This window comes from Balaenoptera musculus, chromosome X (genome assembly GCF_009873245.2).
Source record: "Balaenoptera musculus isolate JJ_BM4_2016_0621 chromosome X, mBalMus1.pri.v3, whole genome shotgun sequence".
Lineage (NCBI taxonomy): Eukaryota > Metazoa > Chordata > Mammalia > Artiodactyla > Balaenopteridae > Balaenoptera > Balaenoptera musculus.
The window spans coordinates 90,248,093-90,274,026 of record NC_045806.1 but is presented as its reverse complement, the minus strand read 5'-3'; the positions used below and the strand labels follow the sequence as shown (position 1 = coordinate 90,274,026).

Genomic DNA, 25,934 nt, shown 5'->3' with positions numbered 1-25,934 from the left:
ATCCCAGGGATGCAAGGATTCTTCAATGTATGCAAATCAATCAATGTGATACACCATATTAACAAATTGAAGAATAAAAGCCATATGATCATCTCAATAGATGCAGAAAAAGCTTTTGACAAAATTCAACACCCATTTATGATAAAAACTCTCGAGAAAGTGGGCATAGAGGGAACCTACCCCAACATAATAAAGGCCATATACGACAAACCCATAGCAAACATCATTCTCAACGGTGAAAAACTGGAAGCATTTCCTCTAAGATCAGGAACGAGACAAGGATGTCCACTCTCACCACTATTATTCAACATAGTTTTGGAAGTCCTAGCCACGGCAATCAGAAAAGAAAAAGAAATAAAAGGAATACAAATTGGAAAAGAAGAAGTAAAAGTGCCAGTGTTTGCAGATGACATGATACTATACATAGAGAATCCTAAAAATGCCCCCAGAAAACCACTAGAGCTAATCAATGAATTTGGTAAAGTTGCAGGATACAAAATTAATGCACAGAAATCTCTTGCATTCCTATACACTAATGATGAAAAGTCTGAAAGAGAAATTAAGGAAACACTCCGATTTACCATTGCAACAAAAGGATAAAATACCTAGGAATAAACCTACCTAGGGAAACAAAAGACCTGTATGCAGAAAACTATAAGACACTGATGAAAGAAAGATGATACCAACAGATGGAGAGATATACCATGTTCTTGGATTGGAAGAATCAATCTTGTGAAAATGACTATACTACCCAAAGGAATCTACAGATTCAATGCAATCCCTATCAAATTACCAATGGCATTTTTTATGGAACTAGAACAAATCATCTTAAAATTTGTATGGAGACACAAAAGACCCAGAATAGCCAAAGCAGTCTTGAGGGAAAAAAACGGAGCTGGAGGAATCAGGCTCCCTGACTTCAGACTATACTACAAAGCTACAGTAATCAAGACAATATGGTACTGGGACAAAAACAGAAACATAGATCAGTGGAACAAGATAGAAAGCCCAGAGATAAACCCACGCACCTATGGTCAGCTAATCTATGACAAAGGAGGCAAAGATATACAATGGAGAAAAGACAGTCTCTTCAATAAGTGGTGCTGGGAAAATTGGATAGCTACATGTAAAAGAATGAAATTAGAACACTCCCTAACACCATACACAAAAATAAACTCAAAATGGATTCGAGAGCTAAATGTAAGACCGGACACTATAAAACTCTTAGAGGAAAACATAGGAAGAACACTCTTTGACATAAATCACAGCAAGATCTTTTTTGATCCACCTCCTAGAGTAATGGAAATCAAAACAAAAATAAACAAATGGGACCTAATGAAACTTCAAAGCTTTTGCACAGCAAAGGAAACCATAAACAAGACGAAAAGACAACCCTCAGAATGGGAGAAAATATTTGCAAATGAATTAATGGACAAAGGATTAATCTCCAAAATATATAAACAGCTCACTCAGCTCAATATTAAAGAAACAAACAACCCAATCCAAAAATGGGCAGAAGGCCTAAATACACATTTCTCCAAAGAAGACATACAGATGACCAAGAAGCACATGAAAAGATGCTCAACATCACTAATTATTAGAGAAATGCAAACCAAAACTACAATGAGGTATCACCTCACACCAGTTAGAATGGGCATCATCAGAAAATCTACAAACGACAAATGCTGGAGAGGGTGTGGAGAAAAGGGAACCCTCTTGCACTGTTGGTGGGAATGTAAATTGATACAGCCACTATGGGGAACAATATGGAGGTTCCTTAAAAAACTAAAAATAGATTTACCATATGATCCAGCAATCCCACTACTGGGCATATACCCAGAGAAAACCATAATTCAGAAAAACACATGCACCCCAATGTTCATTGCAGCACTATTTACAATAGCCAGGTCATGGAAGCAACCTAAATGCCCATCGACAGATGAATGGATAAAGAAGTTGTGGTGCATATATACAGTGGAATATTACTCAGCCATAGAAAGGAATGAAATTGAGTCATTTGTTGAGACGTGGATGGATCTACAGACTGTCATACAGAGTGAAGTAAGTCAGAAAGAGAAAAAGAAATATCGTATACTAACGCATGTATGTGGAACCTAGAAAAATGGTACAGATGAGCCGGTTTGCAGGGTAGAAGTTGAGACACAGATGTAGAGAACAGACATATGGACACCAAGGGGGGAAAACTGCAGTGGGGTGGGGATGGTGGTGTGCTGAATTGGGCGATTGGGATTGACATGTATACACTGATGTGTATAAAATTGATGACTAATAAGAACCTGCAGTATAAAAAAACAAACAAACAAAACAACTAATACTAAACTTTCTTTGGGTTATTTGTATGGAAATATATTAGTATAAATGTTTCAGACATTAAAAAAAATGATTTTAAACCCAAAATCTCTATCTTGGAAGGTTTCTGGGAAATATTTTTATGATTTGATATCTTTAATGACAGTACAAATTTTTTTCTGCTATAAAACATAACTGTTATGCTATGTACTTAACTTAAAAATCAGCTTATCTTTAAAAGTGATTTGAAAATCATACACTATGGTTTATATATGTTAAAATATTACACTGTGCAATCAACTTTTCAATATCTATGAGTAAACAGAGAACCAGGCCCCTTTCTTCCTCTAACGTATGTAGAACTGACTGATGGAACCAGACTAGGAAGAGATAAGTTTAAGAGTATTGAATTAAGGGAGTGTCTGAACATGTACTGCTATTGACCAGTTTTTAAATTTGATATTTATCCATTTTTTAACATTTTCTATGCCTCTTTTCCTCATGATTAATATAGCTGAGTTAATAGTAACTATAGTCAAATACTAGTTCCCTCTCTTGTCTTTCTCTTTATACAAATTTACGGCATTATTTCGAGGTTGGCTTGATGGCAACGCTGCAGTCACACATCTGTCTTCTCAGTTGGCAGTCATTGAAATTGCAGCAACTCCAGCTCTGCTGGGACCACTTATGACAGAGTTGGCAGTCAATCTGAGCCAATTTGTTATTCATTTTAAATATATGGAGCTACTTCTTTTAGAGGAGGGAGGTAGGACTGAAGGGTAGGCGTTTTTTGTTTCTTCATATACCAAACCTTGTCATGTCTGTTAATATTTATCAAACACCATAATAAAGGGATGGGCAGTGGAATATCTTATGCAAGTCATTATTTGAAAGTTCCTTGAGTATTTTCATGGCATTTGTTTCTTTCATGCAGTGTCCCAAAGCTTCATGACTAAAATTTATTTCATCCATAATCATTGCAGTCTCCTATGGGTTAGAACCCCATGATTATTTAATAGCTGCTCACAACATTTAGACTGCTATTTATGGCAGAAGGAGAAGAATCTTCAGAGTAACTAAAAATGCCATAAGGAATTTTGTGATATTTCTACAATATAGTTCTATTAGCAGTGGTCTGTGAACACCTTATTTATTTTTGGCATAAAACATACTTAGTCGTCTAGCGTGACTCTACTAACTTGCATAAAACGCCTTCAGGATCATTTTAGAGAAGCAGCTTTTTGTGATATGTCATAATCATACTTCATTTTTACCCAATGTTAATATTTATTGTTTGAGGGATTCTTTTAAATTAGATTTTTCAGGGCTGGGCATGTTGTTATCTTTTTTTAAAAAATTGAGGTATATTTGACATATAGCATTATATTAGTTTCAGGTGCACAGCATGATTCAATATTTGTATATATTGCCAAACTATCACCACAATAAGCCTAGTCAACATCCATCACCTTACACAGATAGAAAAAAAAATTGTTTTTCTTGCAGTGAGAACTTTTAAGATCTACTCTCTTAGCAACTTTCAAATATGCAATACAGTATTATTAACTATAGTTACCATGCTGTATTTTTTAAGAAGCTTTGGTCCAGATAAGAAATGCTTTAAAAAATTTTTTTTATTAATTACTTTCAGCCCTCTCATATCTGAAGAGTATCTAATGCCGAGATGCCAAAAGATGCCTTTGGATTCCAATCAAAGTGTCTTCTTCCTAGTTCATCTTCTAGAATAGAATCTGATTTACTGATTGAGCTGGTTTCTTTTACCTCTTCTTTTTCTGAAATTCTTTGGGAAATCTTGGTGACATTGGTTGATCGATGAGGTCATCTCTTATGTTCTGGAGTATAATGTTCCACTTTAGATACTTGAGAGGCAGATGCTCTTGGTCTGTCAGAGATGTGGCAACAACACAAAGACTCACTTTAAAGGTCTGTTAAGCTCAACAGAGACAGGTACTTACTTGCTTCTTCCCATTGCAGTTAACTGAAAGGTATTTTATTTCTTTCCATTGTTTAATGAGCTACCTGCTCATCTCTGCTCCTCTTTACAGACAAAATAGATTTATTGTCACACCATTGTTCCTTAATTCTAAAGAATTTCTTGTAGGTTAGATTAGGATACTGAGATTAAAAATGATCAAGACTTCAGCTTCTGTTAGGAAAGAGTGCGTGATGGTTAACATTCTCAGAGCTCCTCTTACCAAACTTCCTTTCTACATGTAAATCCAGATTTGAAATCCACTCAATACATCTGCAAAATTAGATTTCTCACTAATCCTCCTTATGTACATTTTGTGCCCAAGTGAATTTCCTCAAACTGGAGAGTCTCCCCAGATGAATTATATGTAACATGATTTAAATCACTCCCAAATAGCAGAATTTATATTGTTTGTGAGATATACAGATTTTTCTCCAAAGCAATTTTCTTCCTGTTAGTGACTAAAAACTATAAATATACTGAAGCCTTGCTATAACGCAGTTTAGGGGCCCATGCTCTATGGCTACCTCATAGATAAAGTGGCCTGATAGTATTTCACCAATGAAATCTCCCCAGTTGGGATTCAGATAGGCCTGTCTTATTTTGAGCACTTCAGTGTTTGAAGGGACAACAAACAGTGTTATGCTGTGGTGCCAGATAGTACTTTTTATTTAAAATTTTCCCAGCATTTGACAAACAGATGCACTGTAACAGAAAAAGCGCTCTTAGATGGGCGTCTAAAGATATGAGTCCTAGTGTCAATTTTCATTAGTTTTGGCCTTTGGGAAGCCACTGAACCTTCTTGAGTTTTTAGTTATTCTCTTCATCCTAGGATATTGTGGAAATCAAATAAGGTAATATGCATAGGCATTTTGAAAACTCAAGTGCTGTATAATGGAAAGTATTATTTTAGATACAAGTCAAAACCAGAGAGTAGTGACTTTCAATACAAAGCACCTACTATGTGCCAAGTGCTGTGTTAATCAGCGTAGGAGGTGTAAACGTCAATGGCATGCACCTCTGCCTCGAAAAGGTTCAAAGTGCATGTGTAGGGAGCAGTAAAGAAAGAGAAACCTATCTTTAGTTGATTCCCTAGAAGAGCTAGAATTTGAAATGAGACTTGAATAGTAAGTAACATTTCAACAGGATGACTGTCTGAGGACGACTTCAAATGCAATAATTCTACTATCTTGTCCCCCTCCTGCCCCTGCCTCCAAGAACTCACGATACCTTCACCATCTTTTATTTTTATTCCTTTCCTTTAAATGTATTTCTTATTAATTTTGTGTGAAGGGTAGTGCTATATACAAGCAGAGTGTCTTGTCATCACCAACTTTTTTTTTTAACATCTTTATTGGAGTAAAATTGCTTTACAATGTTGTGTTAGTTTCTGCTGTATAACAAAGTGAATCAGCTATATGTATACATATATCACCATATCTCCTCCCTCTTGCATCTCCCTCCGACCCTCCCTATCCTACCCCTCTAGGTGGCCACAAAGCACCAAGCTGATCTCCCTGTGCTATGCGGCTGCTTCCCACTAGCTACCTATTTTACATTTGGCAGTGTATATATGTCCATGCCACTCTCTCACTTCGTCCCAGCTTACCCTTCCCCCTCCCCATGTTCTCAAGTCCATTCTCTACGTCTGCATCTTTATTCCTGTCCTGCCCCTAAGTTCATCAGAACCATTTTTTTTTTAGATTCCATATATATGTGTTAGGATATGGTATTTGTTTTTCTCTTTCTGACTTACTTCACTCTGTATGACAGACTCTAGGTCCATCCACCTCACTACAAATAACTCAATTTCATTTCTTTTTATGGCTGAGTAATATTCCATTGCATATATGTGCCACATCTTCTTTATCCATTCATCTGTCGATGGACACTTAGGTTGCTTCCATGTCCTGGCTATTGTAAATAGTGCTGCAGTGAATATTGGGGTGCATGACTCTTTTTAAATTATGGTTTTCTCAAGGTATATGCCCAGTAGTGGGATTGCTGGGTCATATGGTAGTTCTATTTTTAGTTTTTTAAGGAACCTCTATACTGTTCTCCATAGTGGCTGTATCAATTTACATTCCCATGAACAGTGCAAGAGGGTTCCCTTTTCTCCACGCCCTCTCCAGCATTTATTGTTTGTAGATTTTTTTGATGATGGCTATTCTGACTGGTGTGAGGTGATACCTCATTGTAGTTTTGATTTGCATTTCTCTAATGATTAGTAATGTTGAGCATCCTTTCATGTGTTTGTTAGCAATCTGTGTATCTTCTTGGGAGAAATGTCTGTTTAGATCCTCTGCCCATTTTGGGGTTGGGTTGTTTGTTTTTTTGATTTTGAGCTGCATGAGCTGCTTGTATATTTTGGAGATTAATCCTTTGTCAGTGGTTTCATTTGCAAATATTTTCTCCCATTCTGAGGGTTGTCTTTTCGTCTTGTTTATGGTTTCCTTTGCTCTGCAAAAGCTTTGAAGTTTCATTAGGTCCCATTTGTTTATATTTCCATTTCTCTAGGGGGTGGGTCAAAAAGGATCTTGCTGTGATTTATGTCAAAGAGTGTTCTTCCTGTTTTCCTCTAACAGTTTTATAGTGTCTGGCCTTACATTTAGGTCTTTAATCCATTTTAAGTTTATTTTTTATTTTTATTTTTTTAATCAGTCATCAATTTTATACACATCAGTGTATACATGTCAATCCCAATCGCCCAATTCAGCACACCACCATCCCCACCCCACCGTGGTTTTCCCCCCTTGGTGTCCATACGTTTGTTCTCTACATCTGTGTCTCAACTTCTGCCCTGCAAACCGGTTCATCTGTACCATTTTTCTAGGTTCTACGTACATGTGTCAATGTATGATATTTGTTTTTCTCTTTCTGACTTACTTCACTCTGTATGACAGTCTCTAGATCCATCCACGTCTCAACAAATGACTCAATTTCGTTTCTTTTTATGGCTGAGTAACATTCCATTGTATATATGTACCACAACTTCTTTATCCATTGATCTTTCACTGGGCATTTAGGTTGCTTCCATGACCTGGCTATTGTAAATAGTGCTGCAATGAACATTGAGGTGCATGTGTCTTTTTGAATTACAGTTTTCTCTGGGTATATGCCCAGTAGTGGGATTTCTGGATCATATGGTAATTCTATTTTTAGTTTTTTAAGGAACCTCCATATTGTTCCCCATAGTGGCTGTATCAATTTACATTCCCACCAACAGTGCAAGAGGGTTCCCTTTTCTCCACACCCTCTCCAGCATTTGTTGTTTTGTAGATTTTCTGATGATGTCCATTCTAACTGGTGTGAGGTGGTACCTCATTGTAGCTTTGATTTGCATTTCTCTAATAATTAGTGATGTTGAGCATCTTTTCATGTGCTTCTTGGCCATCTGTCATTTTCAGTTTATTTTTGTGTATGGTGTGAGGAAGTGTTCTAAATTCATTCTTTTACATGTAGTTGTCCAGTTTTCCCAACACCACTTATTGAAGGGGCTGTCTTTTCTCCATTGTATATTCTTGCCTCCTTTAAAAAAAATAAGGTGACCATAGGTGCGTGGGTTTATCTCTGGGCTTTCTATCCTGTCCCATTGATCTATATTTCTGTTTCTGTGCCAGTACCATACTGTCTTGATGACTGTAGCTTTGTAGTATAGTCTGAAGTCCAGGAGTCTGATTCCTCCAGCTCCATTTTTCTTTCTCAAGATTGCTTTGGCTATTCGGGGTCTTCTGTGTTTCCATACAAATTGTAAAATTTTTTCTTCTAGTTCTGTGAAAAATGCCATTGGTAGTTTGATAGGGATTGCACTGAATCTGTAGATTGCTTTGGGTAGTATAGTCATTTTCACAATACTGATTCTTCCAATCCAAGAACATGGTATATCTCTCCATCTGTTTGTATCATCTTTAATTTCTTTCATCAGTGTCTTATAGTTTTCTGCATCCAGGTCTTTTGTCTCCTTAGGTAGGTTTATTCCTAGGTATTTTATTCTTTTTGTTGCAATGGTAAATGGGAGTGTTTCCTTAATTTCTCTTTCAGATTTTTCATCATTAGTGTATAGGAATGCAAGAGATTTCTGTGCATTAATTTTGTATCCTGCTACTTTACCAAATTCATTGATTAGCTCTAGTAGTTTTCTGGTAGCAGCTCTAGGATTCTCTCTATATAGTATTACGTCATCTGCAAACAGTGACAGTTTTACCTCTTCTTTTCCAATTTGCATTCCTTTTATTTCTTTTTCTTCTAAAACTTCCAAAACTGTGTTGAATAATAGTGGTGAGAGTGGGCAACCTTGTCTTGTTCCTGATCTTAGTGGAAATGGTTTCAGTTTTTCACCACTGAGAACAATGTTGGCTGTGGGTTTGTCATATATGGCCTTTATTATGTTGAGGTAAGTTCCCTCTATGCCTACTTTCTGGAGAGATTTTATCATGAATGGGTGTTGAATTTTGTCGAAAGTTTTTTCTGCATCTATAGAGATTATCATATGGTTTTTACCCTTCAATTTGTTAATATGGTGTATCACATTGATTGACTTGCATATATTGAAGAATCCTTGCATTCCTGGGATAAACCCCGCTTGATCATGGTGTATGATCCTTTTAATGTGCTGTTGGATTCTGTTTGATAGTATTTTGTTGAGGATTATGGCATCTGTGTTCATCAGTGATATTGGCCTGTAGTTTTCTTTCTTTGTGACATCTTTGTCTGGTTTTGGTATCAGGGTGATGGTAGCCTCGTAGAATGTGTTTGGGAGTGTTCCTTCCTCTGCTATATTTTGGAAGAGTTTGAGAAGGATAGGTGTTAGCTCTTCTCTAAATATTTGGTAGAATTCGCCTATGAAGCCATCTGATCCTGGGCTTTTGTTTATTGGAATATTTTTAATCACAGTCTCAATTTCAGTGCTTGTGGTTGGTCTGTTTATATTTTCTATTTCTTCCTGATTCAGCTTCGGAAGTTTGTTCTTTTCTAAGAATTTGTCCATTTCTTCCAGGTTGTCCATTTTATTGGCATAGAGTTGCTTGTAGTAATCTCTCATGGTCCTTTGTATTTCTGCAGTGTCGGTTGTTACTTCTCCTTTTTCATTTCTAATTCTACTGATTTGAGTCTTCTCCCTTTTTTTCTTGATGAGTCTGGCTAATGATTTATCAATTTTATCTTCTCAGAGAACCAGCTTTAGTTTTATTGATCTTTGCTATTGTTTCCTTCATTTCTTTTTCATTTTTTTCTGAGCTGATCTTTATGATTTCTTTCCTTCTGCTAACTTTGGGGTTTTTTTCGTTCTTCTTTCTCTGATTGCTTTAGATGTAAGGTTAAGTTGTTTATTTGAGATGTTTCTTGTTTCTTGAGGTAGGATTGTATTGCTATAAACTTCCCTCTTAGAATTGCTTTTGCTGCATCCCATAGGTTTTGTGTCATCATGTTTTCATTGTCATTTGTTTCTAGGTATTTTTAAATTTCCTCTTTGATTTCTTCAGTGATCTCTTGGCTATTTAGTAGCTTATTGTTTAGCCTCCATGTGTTTGTATTTTTTACATTTTTTTTCCTATAATTGATATCTAGTCTCATAGCATTGTGGTCAGAAAGATTCTTGATACGATTTCAATTTTCTTAAATTTCCTAGGGCTTGATTTATGACCCAAGATATGATCTATCCTGGAGAATGTTCTATGAGCACTTTATAAGAAAGTATATTCTGTTGTTTTTGGATGGCATGTGCTATAAATATCAATTAAGTCCATCCTGTTTAATGTATCATTTAAAGTTTGTGTTTCCTTATTTATTTTCATTTTGGTTGATCTGTCCATTGGTGAAAGTGGGGTGTTAAAGTCCCCTACTATGATTGTTTTACTGTCGATTTCCCCTTTTAAGGCTCTTAGCATTTGCCTTATATATTGAGGTGCTCCTATGCTGGGTGCATAAATATTTACAATTGTTCTATCTTCTTCTTGGATTGATCCTTTGATCATTATGTAGCGTCCTTCTTTATCTCTTGTAATAGTCTTTATTTTAAAGTCTATTTTGTCTGATATGAAAATTGCTACCCTAGCTTTCTTTTGATTTCCATTTGCATGGAATATCTCTTTCCATCCCCTCACTTTCAGTCTGTCTGTGTCCCTAAGTCTGAAGTGGGTCTCTTGTAGACAGCATATATACGGGTCTTGTTGTTGTATCCATTCAGCCAGTCTATGTCTTTTGGTTGGAGCATTTAATCTATTTACTTTTAAGGTAATTATCGATATGTATGTTCCTATTACCACTTCTTAATTGTTTTGGGTTTGTTACTGTAGGTCTTTTCCTTCTCTTGTGTTTCCTGCCTAGAGAAGTTCCTTTAGCATTTGTTGTAAAGCTGGTTTGGTGGTGCTGAATTCTCTTAGCTTTTGCTTGTCTGTAAAGGTTTTAATTTCTCCGTCGAATATGAATGAGATCCTTGCTGGGTAGAGTAATCTTGCTTGTGGGTTTTTCCCTTTCATCACTTTAAATATGTCCTGCCACTCCCTTCTGGCTTGCAGAGTTTCTGCTGAGCTGTTAACCTTATGGGGATTCAGTTGTATGTTATTTGTTGCTTTTCTCTTGCTGCTTTTAATATTTTTTCTTTGTATTTAATTTTTGATGGTTTGATTTTTGATTAATATGTGTCTTGGTGTGTTTCTCCTTGGATTTATCCTGTTTGGGACTCTCTGCACTTCCTGGACTTGATTGACTATTTCCTTTCCCATATTAAGGAAGTTTTCAACTATAATCTCTTCAAATACTTTCTCAGACCCTTTCTTTTTCTCTTCTTCTGGGACCCCTATAATTCGAATATTGGTGCATTTAATGCTGTCCCAGAGGTCTCAGAGAGTGCCCTCAATTCTTTTTCATTCTTTTTTCTTTAATCGGCTCTGCGGTAGTTATTTCCACTATTTTTCTTCCTGGTCACGTATCTGTTCTTCTGCCTCAGTTATTCTGCTATCGATTCCTTCTAGAGAATTTTTAATTTCATTTATTGTGTTGTTCATCCTTGTTTGTTTGCTCTTTAGTTATTCTAGGTCCTTGTTAAATGTTTCTTGTATTTTCTCCATTCTATTTCCAAGATTTTGGATCATCTTTACTGTCATTACTCTGAATTCTTTTTCAGGTAGACTGCCTATTTCCTCTTCATTTGTTTGGTCTGGTGGGTTTTTACCTTGCTCCCTCATCTGCTGCATACTTCTCTGTCTTCTCATTTTGCTTATCTTTCTGTGTTTGGGGGTCTCCTTTTCGCAGGGTGCAAGTTCGTATTTCCTGTTGTTTTTGGTGTCTGTCCCCAGTGGGTAAGGTTGGTTCAGTGGGTTGTGTAGGCTTCCTGGTGGAGGGGACTCGTGCCTGTGTTCTGGTGGATGACGCTGGATCTTGTCTTTCTGGTGGGCAGGTCCACGTCTGGTGGTGTGTTTTGGGGTTTTTGTGAACTTAGTATGACTTTAGTCAGCCTCCCTGCTAATGGGTGGGGCTGTGTTCCTGTCTTGCTAGTTGTTTGGCATGGGGCATCCAGCACTGGAGCTTGCTGGCTGTTGGGTGGAGCTGGGTCTTAGCGTTGAAGTGGAGTTCTCTGGGAGAGCTCTTGCTGAATGATATTACGTGGGGCCAGGAGGTCTCTGATGGTCCAATGTCCTGAACTTGGCTCTCCCACCTCAGAGGCTCAGGCCTGACACCAGGCCAGAGCACCAAGACCCTGTCAGCCGTGTGGCCAGGTACGTGGGAATTTTCTTGCCTTTTGGGAAGTCTGAGGTCTTCTGCCAATGTTCAGTAGGTGTTCTGTAGGCATTGTTCCACATGTAGATGTATTTTAGATTTATTTGTGGGGAGGAAGGTGATCTCCACGTCTTACTCTTCCACCATCTTGAAGGTCTCCCCCATCACCACCTTAATGTATCAGTGGTGAGATCAGGATGAGAATTCTCATGGCAGAGTGGAGAGCTTCGTATGTTTTTAGAAACACTGTTCTTCCCATCAGATCACAGTTAGCAGTAAGAATTCAAGTATATTTATTCTGAGTGTTACTTTAGTTTCAGTAACCTGGGAATCTTCTTAAAATTACCTATGACAAGTGGGAGAACAGTGTTCTGTCTCTTTCTCTCTTTTTCCCCCTCCTTCCCTCTCTTCCTTTCTTCCTCCCTCCCTTCCCCTCTCTCCCCCTTCCTACCTCCTTCTTCCCCTTTTTGAATGAGAAATAAACCTTAATTAGGTTAAACTCCTGAGATTTCAGGGTTGCTTTTAAACAGCAGCCTAACCTAATACTGAAGTATATTCTACAGCAACTAAAACCTTAAAATCTGTCTTTGGCTTAGCAGGCATGCAACAATGAGGAAACCCATATTGGAAGCTGAAAAGATGGCCAACCATATTAAGCAGTGAGAATAAATGTTAAAACTCTTGCCTCACATAAATTGGAGGTCATATTATGTGCCTACTCAGCAGGCACTTCTACAAGAAATTGGGAATCAAAACCTTATTTGTGTGGGTTAGTTTTTTACACTAATTGAAATTTTCATTGAGGTAATTGTGGATTCACATTTAGTGTAAGGAATAATATAGGTCCTGAAGAAATAATATAGAGTCCCTATTGATAGTTTACCTAGTTCTTCCCAGTGATAGCATCTTACAAAACTGTAGTACTGTATTGCAACTGGGGTATTAACATTGATAAAATTTGTCTTGTTCAGATTTCTACAGTTTTACTTGTGTGTGTGTGTGTGTGTGTGTGTGTGTGTTTAGTCATATACAATTTTATCACATGTGTAGGTTTGTATATCCACAACCATAGTAAAAATACAGAATAGTTCCATTACTACAAGAATTCCTCATATTCCCCTTTTATTGCCACACCCACCTCCCTCCTACCATATCCCCCCTACTCCCTGCCCCCTAATTCTTGGCAACCACTAATCTATTCTCCCTTTCTAAAATTTTATCATTTCAAAATACTATATAAGATGAAATCATATAGCATGTATCCTTTAGGGGTTGGCTTTTTTTCACTTAGCATAATTCCCCAGAGATTCATCTAAATTGCTATGTGTATCAGTGGTTTGATCCTTTTTGTTGCTGAGTAGTTTTCCATGGTTTAGATGTACTACAGTCTGTTTACACATTTACCTGTTGTTGTAGTACATCTTAGGTGTTTCCAGCTTTTGACTACTTATGAGTAAAGCTTCTATAAATGTTTATGTACAGAGTCTTGTGTGAACATAAGTTTTCATTTCTCTTGGATAGATGCCCAAGAGTGCAATTGCTAGGTCATATGGTAGTTGCGTCTTTACTTTTATTTTAAAAACTGTTACACTGTTTTCCAGAGAGACTGTACCATTTTACATACCCACCAGCAATGTATGAATAATCTAATTTGTCTGCGTCCTCAACATTTGGTATTTTCACTTTTTTTTTTCATTTTAACCATTCTGATAGATGTGTAGTGAGATCACTGAAGTTTTAATTTGCATTTTCCTAATGGCTAATGATGTTGAACATCTTTTCATGTGCTTATTTGTCATGAGTATATCCTCTTTGATGAAATGTCAGTTCTTGCCTTTTGTCCATTATCTAATTGGATTTTTTTTTTACTGTTGTTTTGAGAGTTCATTATATATTCTAGATACTAGTCCTTTGCTAGCTCTGTGGTTTGCATATATTTTCTCCTACTCTGTACCTTGTCTCTTCTTAGCAGAGTTGTTCACAGGACAAAAGTTTTTAAAATTAAGTCCAGTTTATCAATTTTTCCTTTTACGGATCATGCTTTTGGTGTGAAGTCTAAGAACTTTCTGTGTAGTCCTACATACCCCCAATTTTCTCCTCTGTTTTTTCCTACAAGTTTTATTGTTTTATATTTTATATTTAAGGCTGTGATCCATTTTGAGTTAATTTTTGTATAAGATGTGAAGTTTAGATCAACGTTTTTTTTTCCTCTATGGATATCAAATTGTTTTCTGGGATCTCTATTCCGTAGATCTATATGTCTTTCCCTCCACCAATACCACACTCTCTTCATCAATGTAGCTGTATAGTAAGCCTTAATATCTTGGAGAGTAATTTCTCCCACTTTATTTTTCTCCATCAAGGTTGTTTTAGCTATTTTAATTCCTTTGCATTTCCATAAAAATTTGCTGGGATTTGATAGGAATTACATTAAATTTATAGATCAGTTTGGGGGAAAATTGACATCTTTACTGTATTGATTCTTCTCATCCATGAACATGGTATGTCTCAGTATTTATTTAGGTCTTCTTTGAGTTCTTTCATCAGCATTTTGTAATTTTCAGCACCCACATCATGTATATGTTTTGGTTTTGTCCGACTTATACCTAAGTATTTCATTTTATTTGTAGTGATTGTAAATGATATTGTGTTTTAAATTCTGATTTCCACATGTTCATTTTTAGTACATAAAAACACAATTTTTATATGTTGATCTTGTATGCCTGCTGAACTCACTTCTAGGAGTTTGGTATTTTGGGGTTTTGTTTTGTTTTGTTTTTGATTCCTCAGGATTTTCTACATAGGTAGTTACATCATCTGCAAAAAGGGACAATTTTATTTTTTCCTTCCCCATCTGTATGCTATTTATGTCTTTTTCTCACATTACACTGGCTAGAACTTCAGGACCATGTTGAATAAGAGTGGTGAGAACAAACGTCTTTGCCTTGCTTCTGAGTTTAGTCTTTCACTGGAAGTATGATTTTAGGTATAGGTTTTTTTGTAGATGCTTTTTATCAAATTGAGGTAATTCCACTCTTTTCCTGACTTTTTTTATCATTAATTTTTATTATTAATGAGTATGGATTTTGTCAAATGCTTTTTCTACATCAATTGATATAATCATATGATTTTTCTTCTTTAACTTGTTGATATGGTGAATTACATTGACGCATTTTTAAACATTGATTCAACCTTACATTTATGGAATAAATTCTACTTGGCCCTGGTTTCTAGTTCCTTTTATATGTTGGTTTGCTAGAATTTTCTTGAGGATTTTTAAGTGTTTGAGAGATTTTTTTAAATTGTTATTTTATATTGGAGTATAGTTTATTTACAATGTTGTGTTAGTTTCAGGTGTACAGCAAAGTGATTTAGTTATACACATACATATATCTATTCTTTTTCAGATTCTTTCCCATATAGGTTATTACAGCGGTTTGAGTTGATTTTTGTTCATCGTTAGAGGTAGGGGGTCAACTTCAGTTCCATGTAGATAAGCAGTTGTCCCTGTATTATTTGCTGAAAAAGACTATGCTTCCCCCCATTGTATTGTCTTGGCACCTTTGTTAAAAATGAATTGACCATAAATATAAGGTTTTATTTCTGGACTTCATTTCTGTTCCATTGATCTCTATGGCTATCCTATGCTAATACCATGCTGTCTCGATTACTGTAGCTTTGTAGTATGTTTTAAATTGGGTGGTGTAATTCCTGCAATTTATTATTCTTTTTCAGATTGCTTTGGCTATTATGGGTCCTTTGTCTTTCCATGTAAATTTTAAAGCTTGTCTATTTCTACAGAAGTAGCCTTCTGGAATTTTCATAGGCACTGCATTGAATTTGTAGATCAATTTGTGGAGAATTGACATCTTAACACTATTGAGTCTTTCAATCCATGAACATGGAATATCTCTTCATTTTTTTAGATCTTCTTAAGTTTCTCTTAGCAATGATTTATAGTTTCCAGTGTACAAGTCTTATAGTTCATTTGCTAAGTTTATTCCTGAGTGTTTTAATTCTTTTTTATGCTACTGTGAATGGAGTTGTTTTATTAATTTCACTTTCATATTGTTCAGTACAATTGCTTTTTTAGTAATGTCAAATGTATATGGCATATTTCTCATCAAATTTTGACTATTACTAGCATTTTACTTCTAGTATGATATATAATTTAATACGCCTGCAGGGACAATCACTGACGCATATCATGGGACCAGAACTCTGGGCAGTTAAGTGCCTAGGTGCAGTTTTTGTCCTTAAAGAATGAAACTCCTGAAAAATGTAAAGTATGTTAATACAGAGATAGTCTTGAGAATTCAATTTGAAGCCATGACAAAATATTTATGGTAAGCCTCTCTTAATAATGCTGACTTGTGTTTCTCGACATTTCATTGATTTTTAAAAATGTTTATAAAAGTACTCTTTTGCATTTAATATGTATCAATCAGAAAATTAAGTAGTCTGTGCTTATGTTGACACTTCTGGCCTCAAGTTAATGGCTTGTTGTAGTGCTCATTTGTGTTTCTGTCACATTGAAAAATGTTATTCAGGGGGAAAAAATTGGTCCCTGCAGTTAGTTATTACAACAGAAAGGAGATGTGTTTTCCCAGACTGTTCTCCTAACCTTTCAGTAGACAACCATCATTTAAATCACTTGTTCTTAAAAGGTGTGATCTTACGGAATGCCTATATGTCATAAGATAGAATGAGGTATTATACTTCAAAAACTGCAAAACATTGGTTCTTTTCCAATTGGCTGAAGAAAATTAAAGTATATTGTCCCACATTTTTTAGTTTTTCTCTTGTAAAGTTTTCCTTACATTTTTGGCACCAGTTATTGCTTATCAACCAGTGAACATTAGTGAATACTAAAACAAATGACCAAATTTATTTGTACACATTAACAGAAAAACTCAGATTATCACACTTACTTCAACAGCTTATTTTTACTGCAGAAAGTTACTGTTCTATATGGTGAAACTAATGGTATTTTGTGTTGTTCTGCCCCTGAGCAAATTAAGGACCACGAAGTTAAATAAATCATTAGAAAGGAACTGAAATGTGAAACTATTCAGTGTACTAATTTTCTTATAGGCAGCAAAGACCTACCAAAATCTACACATTCAATTTCATGACCATCCTGTATGACACTTTTAGGCTGTAATGAGTAAAAAGCAGTTAACACTTCTCTTCAACAAAATACAAATGTCAGGTAGACTGTTACTTCCCTGAAAGCTAGGGAGAGCAAATCAAGAACAGTCTTGTGCAATAGTTTCCAACCAGACAGAGGCATGTTTTTCTCTTCCTCTGTATTTTCTAATACTTAAAGCTATTAAAATTGACATGTATGGGACTCCCCTGGCTGTCCAGTGGTTAAGACTCCGCACTTCCACTGCAGGGGGCACAGGTTCAATCCCTGGTTGGGGAACTAAGATCCCACAAGGTGCACGGCGTGGCCAAAAAAAAAAAAAAAATTGACACGTAAAGTTTTGTCAATCATATGTTGAAGGGAGAATGTAAGTTACGTTCCTGGGATATTTTGTCCTCTGAGTAATGATGTGTGCCTTTTCCCCTTATAGACATGCTGCAAAGGAAGGTAGAAGAGGTACAAGTTTTCCAGCATCGTCGTTACAAGGAGCAGGAATGCAATGTCAGGATTGCTTTTGATTGAATGACCCTATCTTCAGCATGCTGTTTTTGGATTATACATTACCTACCAAGTTTGATGGTGTTTGTTAGAGTAGTATTTACAGTTAATATTTAATCTTTGGTGGCAATAAAGGCTGCATGTATTTTTCCCCCACTTAAATATTGTGCTGTTGGGAATGATACTGTAGTTTGGCTTTTAGTATTAGCAAATCAAAACTATATCAGCTCTTCTGTCTAGAGAGCAACCTATTTGATGTTGACTCTGTGTGTGCAATTCATGGCTTACTCTGCTAGATTCCATATCTTACTGCCAGCACGCATTGTCCTTTTCACTGCAACCAGATCATAAAGAAATGTTTGCCAAAAAGTAGATGCCAACCAGTCTTTACTGGGTGCCTGTTAACATTCAACGTATAGTGTTAGCTACTGTGAAGTCTCTCTCCTCAAAAGAACTTACTGTCTACTTTGAGATATACTTAATGCCTGTCTGTATAAAAAAACAGTATAGACAATACAAGGAAGTGTGTTATGAAGTACAGAAAGTATGCTGTAGAAATTCAGAGAAGGGAGGAAGAGTTAGGATGGATTTGGGACTTGATTTAGGTTATTTTAAAAAGGGTATGGTTCAGGCAATTCATTTATTTTTGACGTACAGATAATCTGGTGTTTTACTTGGTTTTAGCATATGATTTATAGTTGTATATTTGTTTATTTGTTTTTCAAGAAAAAGCGTTGTTCTTAGTTTGGAAACAGTCTGATTTCTTGTGTTTCATGTTTTACCTAAGTCATAAATAAAGGCAATGCTCTGAAAAATAAAAGTATAACACTAAAATAAACAACTTAAAAGTTTTTGAGTGACTAAAGCTTAATTGCCTGTAATTCCTGAGCTGAACTTCTGTTGTACTGACTGAACATGACCATCCCGAAGGGTACATATTATGGAAAGAAAATATTTTTGAAATGAGTATTAGTGATTTACATCACCTTATTAGTAAACCAAATATCAGAACTTACATGGCCTCTTTTTTTCCTACCCACACTTCTCAAAGTAGCAGCTTCTAATCAGGTAAGTTTTCATTACCTCTCAAAATTACAGAGACCATTTAACTTTATGGATGATTTCTGTAGGTAAACAGCTTTTGAGTATTATCTTGAGTAATCTTTAGTGTTTGAATACAATATTATTATCCTAGATAAAGACATTTTCCCTATTGTTTTTGGCAGTTCAACTCTTATAGTCTGTGAATACGTTAAGTTCCACATTCAGTAAAGAGAACATAGTATATAGAAGGAAATACTGGATTTATTCTTGTCCCTGCTTAATTAACTGGACAGATAATTTCATTTGGAGCATTATCTTTTGTCTATAACATGAAAGAGTTGGACCATATGAAGGTTTTCCCAACTGGAAGAAACTAGTTTTCATTTCTCACAAGTTTTTTGACTCCTTTATGTCTTTTCACTACCAGTACTTGTTTACTGTAAACTTCCTCAGTAAAATAAAGAAAGAGGAGGCTACAGTACTCCTGTTGACTTTGCATTGGCAGTTCTAATATTTTTTTTCCAGGACATAAAAGAGGCATGTGATACAGAGTGAAGTAAGTCAGAAAGAGAAAAACAAATACCGTATGCTAACACATATATATGGAATCTAAAAAAAAAAATGGTTATGAAGAACCTAGGGGCAGGATGGGAATAAAGACGCAGACCTACTAGAGAATGGACTTGAGGACATGGGGAGGGGGAAGGGTAAGCTGCTACAAAGTGAGAGAGTGGCATGGACATATATACACTACCAAATGTAAAACCAATAGCTAGTGGGAAGCAGCTGCATAGCACAGGGAGATCAGCTCCGTGCTTTGTGACCACCTAGAGGGTGGGAGGGAGGGAGATACAAGGGAGAAGAGATAGATATGGGGATATATGTATATGTATAGCTGATTCACTTTGTTATAAAGCTGAAACTAACACACCATTGTAAAGCAATTATACTCCAATAAAGATGTTTAAAAAAAAAGGCTAAAAAAAAAAAAAGAGGCATATGAATGGCAAGTGGCTTCCAGATCAATGCAGTAATACTGTGGGTTTACTGGTAGATCTCAGTGTACTGTTTGGAGCCTTGGACTAAATCGTTTTTAAGGTTCCTTCTGACTCTGGTTCTAACATGTGTCTAAAACATATGGCATTGTTGAACAGATATTAATTAAAAGATCAGAAATAACCTATTCTTGCCAGTAATTTTAAGGCTACATTTATGTTAGGTACTGGAATCTTGAGACCCCTCTCCCCCACAGCCATTGGTAAAGACCAGCTAAGATATTAGCTGAAGGAGAATTCTTAAATTTGTCGTGCTGACACTTTCCCAGTGCTTATCTACTTTTTTTGTCCTCTGAAAAAGACAGCATTTATGCTATCTCATTTGGAGGATTTGAAAGACATGCACAGTTGTTTACTCTTAATATTAGATGAGTGATGCTATCCCTCTTCAAGAGAAGATTTTTGGTTTTAGCATCTTCTTTCATATCTGGAAATTATAATTGCTTCATAATGTATTCATCAGAAGTGTGCTGTGAACAAAGCACCTAAAAAGGACAAAGCCTGAAAATATGTCTATGTTAAGGAGGAACTTCTGGCTTAAACTAACCTTGTTAAATTGTCAGAAAGACAAATGAGGCATATTTTTCAGTTTGTCATAAACTCTTCTGGGGGTGAAATTGTGAAATTACCTCGTGCTAAGATCTCTGTGCCCATGAATAACATCTAGAAATCTCAAAGCTTTTAATATACTGTCTGATATCCTTTTGAAGTGGGGAGAGGATGCTGTGGGGAAATGGAATAGCTATTATTCCACAGGTAATAAATTTGGCAGAGCTAGAAATAGCCTGGTTTTCCTTCTAGTGCAATTTTCTGAATGTTTGTCCCTTGGTACCTACCACTTGGACTGGCTACAGTTATACACAGGTACATAGAGTACTTCCTTATGACCTTGCTTTGTAGTTGTAATTCCACCCCATGTATGTCTTTTTAGCCATTCATTCTCCACTCATCCCACCTAGTGGATTTGTAATGTAGTGTGTATCACTTCAGTACCAATAGAATGTATGTTTTATAGGAAGTTGTATACAAGTCTGGTGTGGTGGTCAGTGTAGTAATCTGTTCCACCTTTTGCCGCCTTCCCAGGGGACAGACACACTAGCAACTTTGGTGTATTCTTCCATTTCCTTGTTGATCAATGTGTCAATTGGACAGTTTGGTTGAGCAGCAGAATTCAGCCCACCACCATATAGGATTTACTTAATGCGGGTTATGTTATGACCCACACTTTGTTTTTGCTTAGATTCCATCCCTGTTCTGTGCCAAAACCACAAAATGGTGCATGTTAGAGCTGCATTCATTCACCTGTGTGCTTCAAGAGCACAGTCATTTGCATATGCTAGGTCTTGGATAACTCTAGTACTTTCCATGACATTCTCATCTGTTAGAAATTCTCAGGATAGGAAGTATAATGTCTTCCAGTAGCTGCTCTTTGGTCTTATCCTCTAACTTGAGTGTGGCAATACAGACAGTTTGAATAAGTCTGAACCTACTGGATAAACTTGGAATATTTGCTCATAGATGACCACGCTGCAAGTGATTTTAAAACCATTCTTTTGTATAGTACTTTATAGTCACCCTATTCTGAAGAATTATCGCCATTTTACAGATGAGAAAACTGGCCTAGACCAGTTAAAGAAACTTAATGAAACTTACATAGTCTTGTAACTTGCCAAACAAAAGTTCAAGTCCAGATTGCCTACTATGTTATATTGTCAATAACTGTGGGAACTGAGAATCCAAGCAGTGTGACCCCCCCAAACCCATGATCCTTTTCTTCTTTGGCTCTTTGTGGTATAAGAAGGGTTCTCTTTAATTAAAAAATATATTGACTAGGTAATATAATCATGTGGTTCAAAATTCAAGAAGATAAAGTGAAAAGTTTTATCCCTCACCATCCAGTTCCCTTAACCCAGAATCATTTACTTATCACTGTCTTATGTTTTCCCAGAGGTATTTTATTGCATATACAAGCAAACACATACATATATTCCTTCTTTTTTAAAAACTAAAGTGGAAGCACACTATACACATCGTGCTGTACCTTGCTTTTGCACTAAATATATTTTAGAGATTGTTCAGTAGCAGTCCATAGAGAACTTTGTCGTCTTTGGGACTGCTGCATAGTTTTCCATTGAATGGATGTATAACATTCATGGATATTTAAGTTGTTTCCAATATTTTGTTATTACAAACAAGGTTGCATGACTAATTTTATATATATACAAAATTTTATAATATATATAGTTTATAAAATTGTATAACCTATAATTATATATGTACACATACAATTAATTTCTTGAGGACACATAGTATTGAGGATAACTTGAATTGTTGCTTTAAAGGAAATGTGCATTTATGATTTAAATTGTATCCTCAAGTTGCCTTCCACAGAGGTACCAATTTATGTTTCTACCAGCAGTGTATTGAGAATGCCTGTTTCCCCTCAATCTCAACAAAACAAGTGTGTTCTCAAACTTGTAGATCTTTACTAATCTGGTGGGTGAAAAATGTTAATGTACTTTTAGAAAATAAACTTTATTTTTTAAGAGAAGTTTTAGATTTACAGAAAAGTTGCATAGTACAGAGTTCTGTATTCCTCCACTCAGTTTTATTTAGTGTTAACATCTTAAATAACTCTGGTATATTTGTCACAGCTAATGAACCTTATTATTAACTAAGGTGCATAGTTTATTGATATTTCTATATTTTTTACCTAGGGCCCTTTTCTGTCCCAGGATCCCACATTACATTTGGTCATCATGTCTCCTTTGATTCTTTTGGTTGTGACAGATGCTCAGACTTTCCATGTTTTTGATGACCTTGACAGTTTTGAGGAGTACACATCAGGTATTTTATAGTCAGTGTACTTTGAAATTTACATCTCACTTGTGAGATTAAACATCTTTCTTTTCATGTACTTAAGGACATTTGTATTTCCATTTCCGGGAACTAGGAGCCCATTCTCTTAACCACTGTGTTCTACCACTCATGATTCATCGTAATTATCAATAAAAACATTCATGGGCCTGAATACACGTGGGTTTCTGATTCTCAGGATAGGAAGTACAATGTCTTAGCCTCTGTTAGAGACAGAGGAGAACCATTTGTGCTAGTGATGTGGTCAAACTTGAGTCTGATCACTGCAGAGGATGAACCAGAGGCTCGACTGGAAACAGCAGGTAGGTGGGATTCGGGATAAGAAGCCCTTGAAAACAGAAGCAGATTTGATAGGGACACATTCAAGGGAAATTAGAGGGGCCAGGATTTGGTGATACTGGATGAGAGAGTCAAGAAGTCAAAGGCGACTCCTAGGTTTATGAGCTGGATATTTTGGATGTTACCTTTAACCTATACAAGAAATCCAAGAGAAATACTTGAACAATTTACAATATACCGGTTGCTCAGTACGTACTCTGGGTTCCTAGCTCTGCGAGACTACAATTCCCAGAATCCTGCGCTCCACCACAATCCCCTTAGAGTCGGCCGCGCAGAGTTCTGGGACTTGAAGTCCGCGGCCTATTTACCCAAGTTAGAGCTAGGGGCCTGTGGAAACATGAAGAGGTAAGGGCTTGTCTGAGAGCAGACGGCGAAGGGAGCTTTGTTCTATCTTTTAACTCTTCAAGTGGCTTTTGTTACTTTGGGTTTGGGGTATGTCACGTTCTGGGGACGCGGTTTCGTGTGAGCGGGAAGACAAAGGAGGAGGGAAAAGGGGAGACGGGCTGGACAGGCCTGTAGGGCGAAGTTCAGGAAGGGCCGCCGCTGCTGCCGGTCCCCGTAGGCATGCCCTCCCGGCACAGGCACCTAGGCAACGGCGCCGGCCCCGGGACAGATGCTGTGGCTCCTTCCTATTTCAGACGGACCCACCCAGGTAAAAGGGTCTTGGACGATTGATGAAACCGGCCTGCGCCGGAGAAACGCGGGCCAGCTCCTCCCTGTCCCGCCCTACCTCCACCCCGTTCTTAGAAAGGGGCCCAGGGTAGGCGCGTTTATTCGCAGTGTTTGTGTGTTAAAGAGGACTTTCTCGGGCTCAGAGACCATGTAGCATTTTCAGGTCTTAAAGTAAACAAGTGATACTTTGTTTTTACAAATTTAGAAGCAGGGTGCCAAACCGGTTCCATGTATTGTAAGAAAAGAAAGGCACCGCTGCGAGCAGTTCCCCCTACTGGTTCTGCAGGAAATGGCAGCTTTAATGTGGCTGGTCTTTGTTGAAAGCCTGAGCTTACAATTATTGACAGTACACAAAGCCTTTTGAAAGGATCCTCATTAAATTAGTTCTGTATTCATTCTGCAAGTAGAATAATCACTCTGGAATAGAGCGGTGCATTTAAATTCTTACTGGTATAATGCTCTCCTGCACCGTCAGTTTCTGCATCTTTTTCAAAAGAAGTTTCTGATTTTCCTTGTCTCAAAATGACTTTTAAAAAATGTTTATATATCTTTCATACATGCAGAATAATGTATATATACAGGTTAAAGAATAATAATAGACTCGTACTCACTACAAGCTTTAGAAATAGAACATTACCAGTATCGGTAACATAGATGCTGTATCATTTGATAACAGCAGTATCATCGATACAGTATTCATAGAACATTAACAGTATCAGAAGTCCCCTGTGTGCCCTTCCCTGAGTGCTTCTCTTCCCTCCCTGAGGGGATCACTAGCCAGTATTTTGCGTTAATCATTCCCTTGCTTTTTTCTTTTTAAATAGTTTTATCACATACGAATTTATATCTAAACAAAGTGTTGTTAGTGTTATCCCATTTTCAACTCTACGCAGACACATATATGAATTTTTCTGTGACTTGCTTTTTTTCACTCCACATTTCTTTTTGAAATTCATGTGTACTGATGTATTTAGCTATGGTTTATTCATTTCAAAGCCACTTTAAACTTAGCAAGAACTTTCAGAATTCTAAATAATAAGTAAAGATTAAGATACTTAAAAGGAATTTTTGAAAACCCTGGCCCTATGGATACTTTAAAATGTCCCAATGTTGGTAGAAGTCTGTCTAAAGTATGGGAATCTTGCTTACAATTATGGGAGATACATCTTTTAGGTCTCATCATAACCCCAGTAGTAAAGGGCTATTTTTTAAGAAAGGTATTTAATATTTATTTTCCTCATGGAGTTAACTCGCTTTGTTTTTGTCTTTTATAATCATTTGTTGCACACTTAAATGGTCCTGCTATTTCTTTACACTCAGAGTTTTTGATTATTTAGGGTTAGTTAGCTCATATTAGCATTACCTAGATTTCTACACAGTAGTGCTTAAGCTGTAAAATGTTATGACCCCCTTCATCTTTGTTTCTATACTCTCTTCTTTGGTAATCTTCTCCTCTCTCACAGCTCCAGATCCTGACAACACAGATGACTCAAGATTTCCATATGCAGCCTCAGACTCTTATCTATGCAACAGTTCTGCTATCACTTTCCTTTTAGCCAGTATCATATTGTCACCTCAGACTCAGTATGTCTTTGAAGCATTCCTAATACTTCATGCTGGTATTTCAGTTGTAATAGGTAGTTGACTCAACACGGCTAACACAATGATGACTTCCCTTTCCCAAACCATTTAGTCCATCTGGAACTTCCTCTTTAGTTCATTGGTCCCATCTCTCAGTTACACAGCTTGAAATTCAGGGTTATCTTTCACTTCTCCCTTACCCCTACCTTCAAAAGGCCTGTCTCATCTAACCCTTCCTTTCAATTTCTATTACCACTCCAGTTTGTACTTTCATCACCTTATGCTTGATAAATTATAGTTTCCTAACTAGTTCTTCTGGTTTCTTTCTTACTATTCCATACTATTCCATAAGGCTTATTATAACCGCATTCATTTTCCTAAACCATCACTTGTACCATGTCACTTAACTACCTAATAAATTGCTTTCTAATACATGTACATTAAGGTCCAGACCTCTTAGTTGGTGTATTTAAGGCCATTCACAGTCTGAGTCTAATTACCCTTCCAACATGATCTCCCAAGGCTCCCATACATGAATGCCAGCTAAATTGAACTTCTTATTATCCCCCAGAACATAGTTCTGTCTCTTCATACTCGTTCTCCCTGTTCTTTCCTTCATCATACTCAATCCTTCAAATGCCAGTGTAAGAATTACCTTTCCCAAGTCTTCATTTACTACCTTGCCTCCCAATTATCTTTC

At 36.6% G+C, this 25,934-nt stretch overlaps 2 protein-coding genes across 4 annotated transcripts in view; both read left to right on the top strand.

Moving 5' to 3' along the window:
• The window catches only part of NUP62CL (nucleoporin 62 C-terminal like), a 75,290-nt gene extending 56,771 nt beyond the window's left edge, over nucleotides 1–18,519 (top strand). For both annotated transcript variants that reach the window (XM_036841019.1, XM_036841020.1), the window contains exon 10: nucleotides 17,599–18,519. In XM_036841019.1, coding sequence (XP_036696914.1) covers nucleotides 17,599–17,690 — 92 coding nt within the window. In that variant the 3' untranslated portion in view covers nucleotides 17,691–18,519. The remainder of the gene's footprint in view (nucleotides 1–17,598) is intronic.
• Nucleotides 18,520–23,302: 4,783 nt separating this feature from the next.
• The window catches only part of RBM41 (RNA binding motif protein 41), a 59,498-nt gene continuing 56,866 nt past the window's right edge, over nucleotides 23,303–25,934 (top strand). The window contains exon 1 of one of the 2 annotated variants that reach the window (XM_036840992.1): nucleotides 23,303–23,326. In XM_036840992.1, the coding sequence (XP_036696887.1) occupies nucleotides 23,319–23,326 (8 nt within the window). In that variant the 5' untranslated portion in view covers nucleotides 23,303–23,318. The remainder of the gene's footprint in view (nucleotides 23,327–25,934) is intronic. The other variant, XM_036840993.1, reaches the window with a different exon arrangement.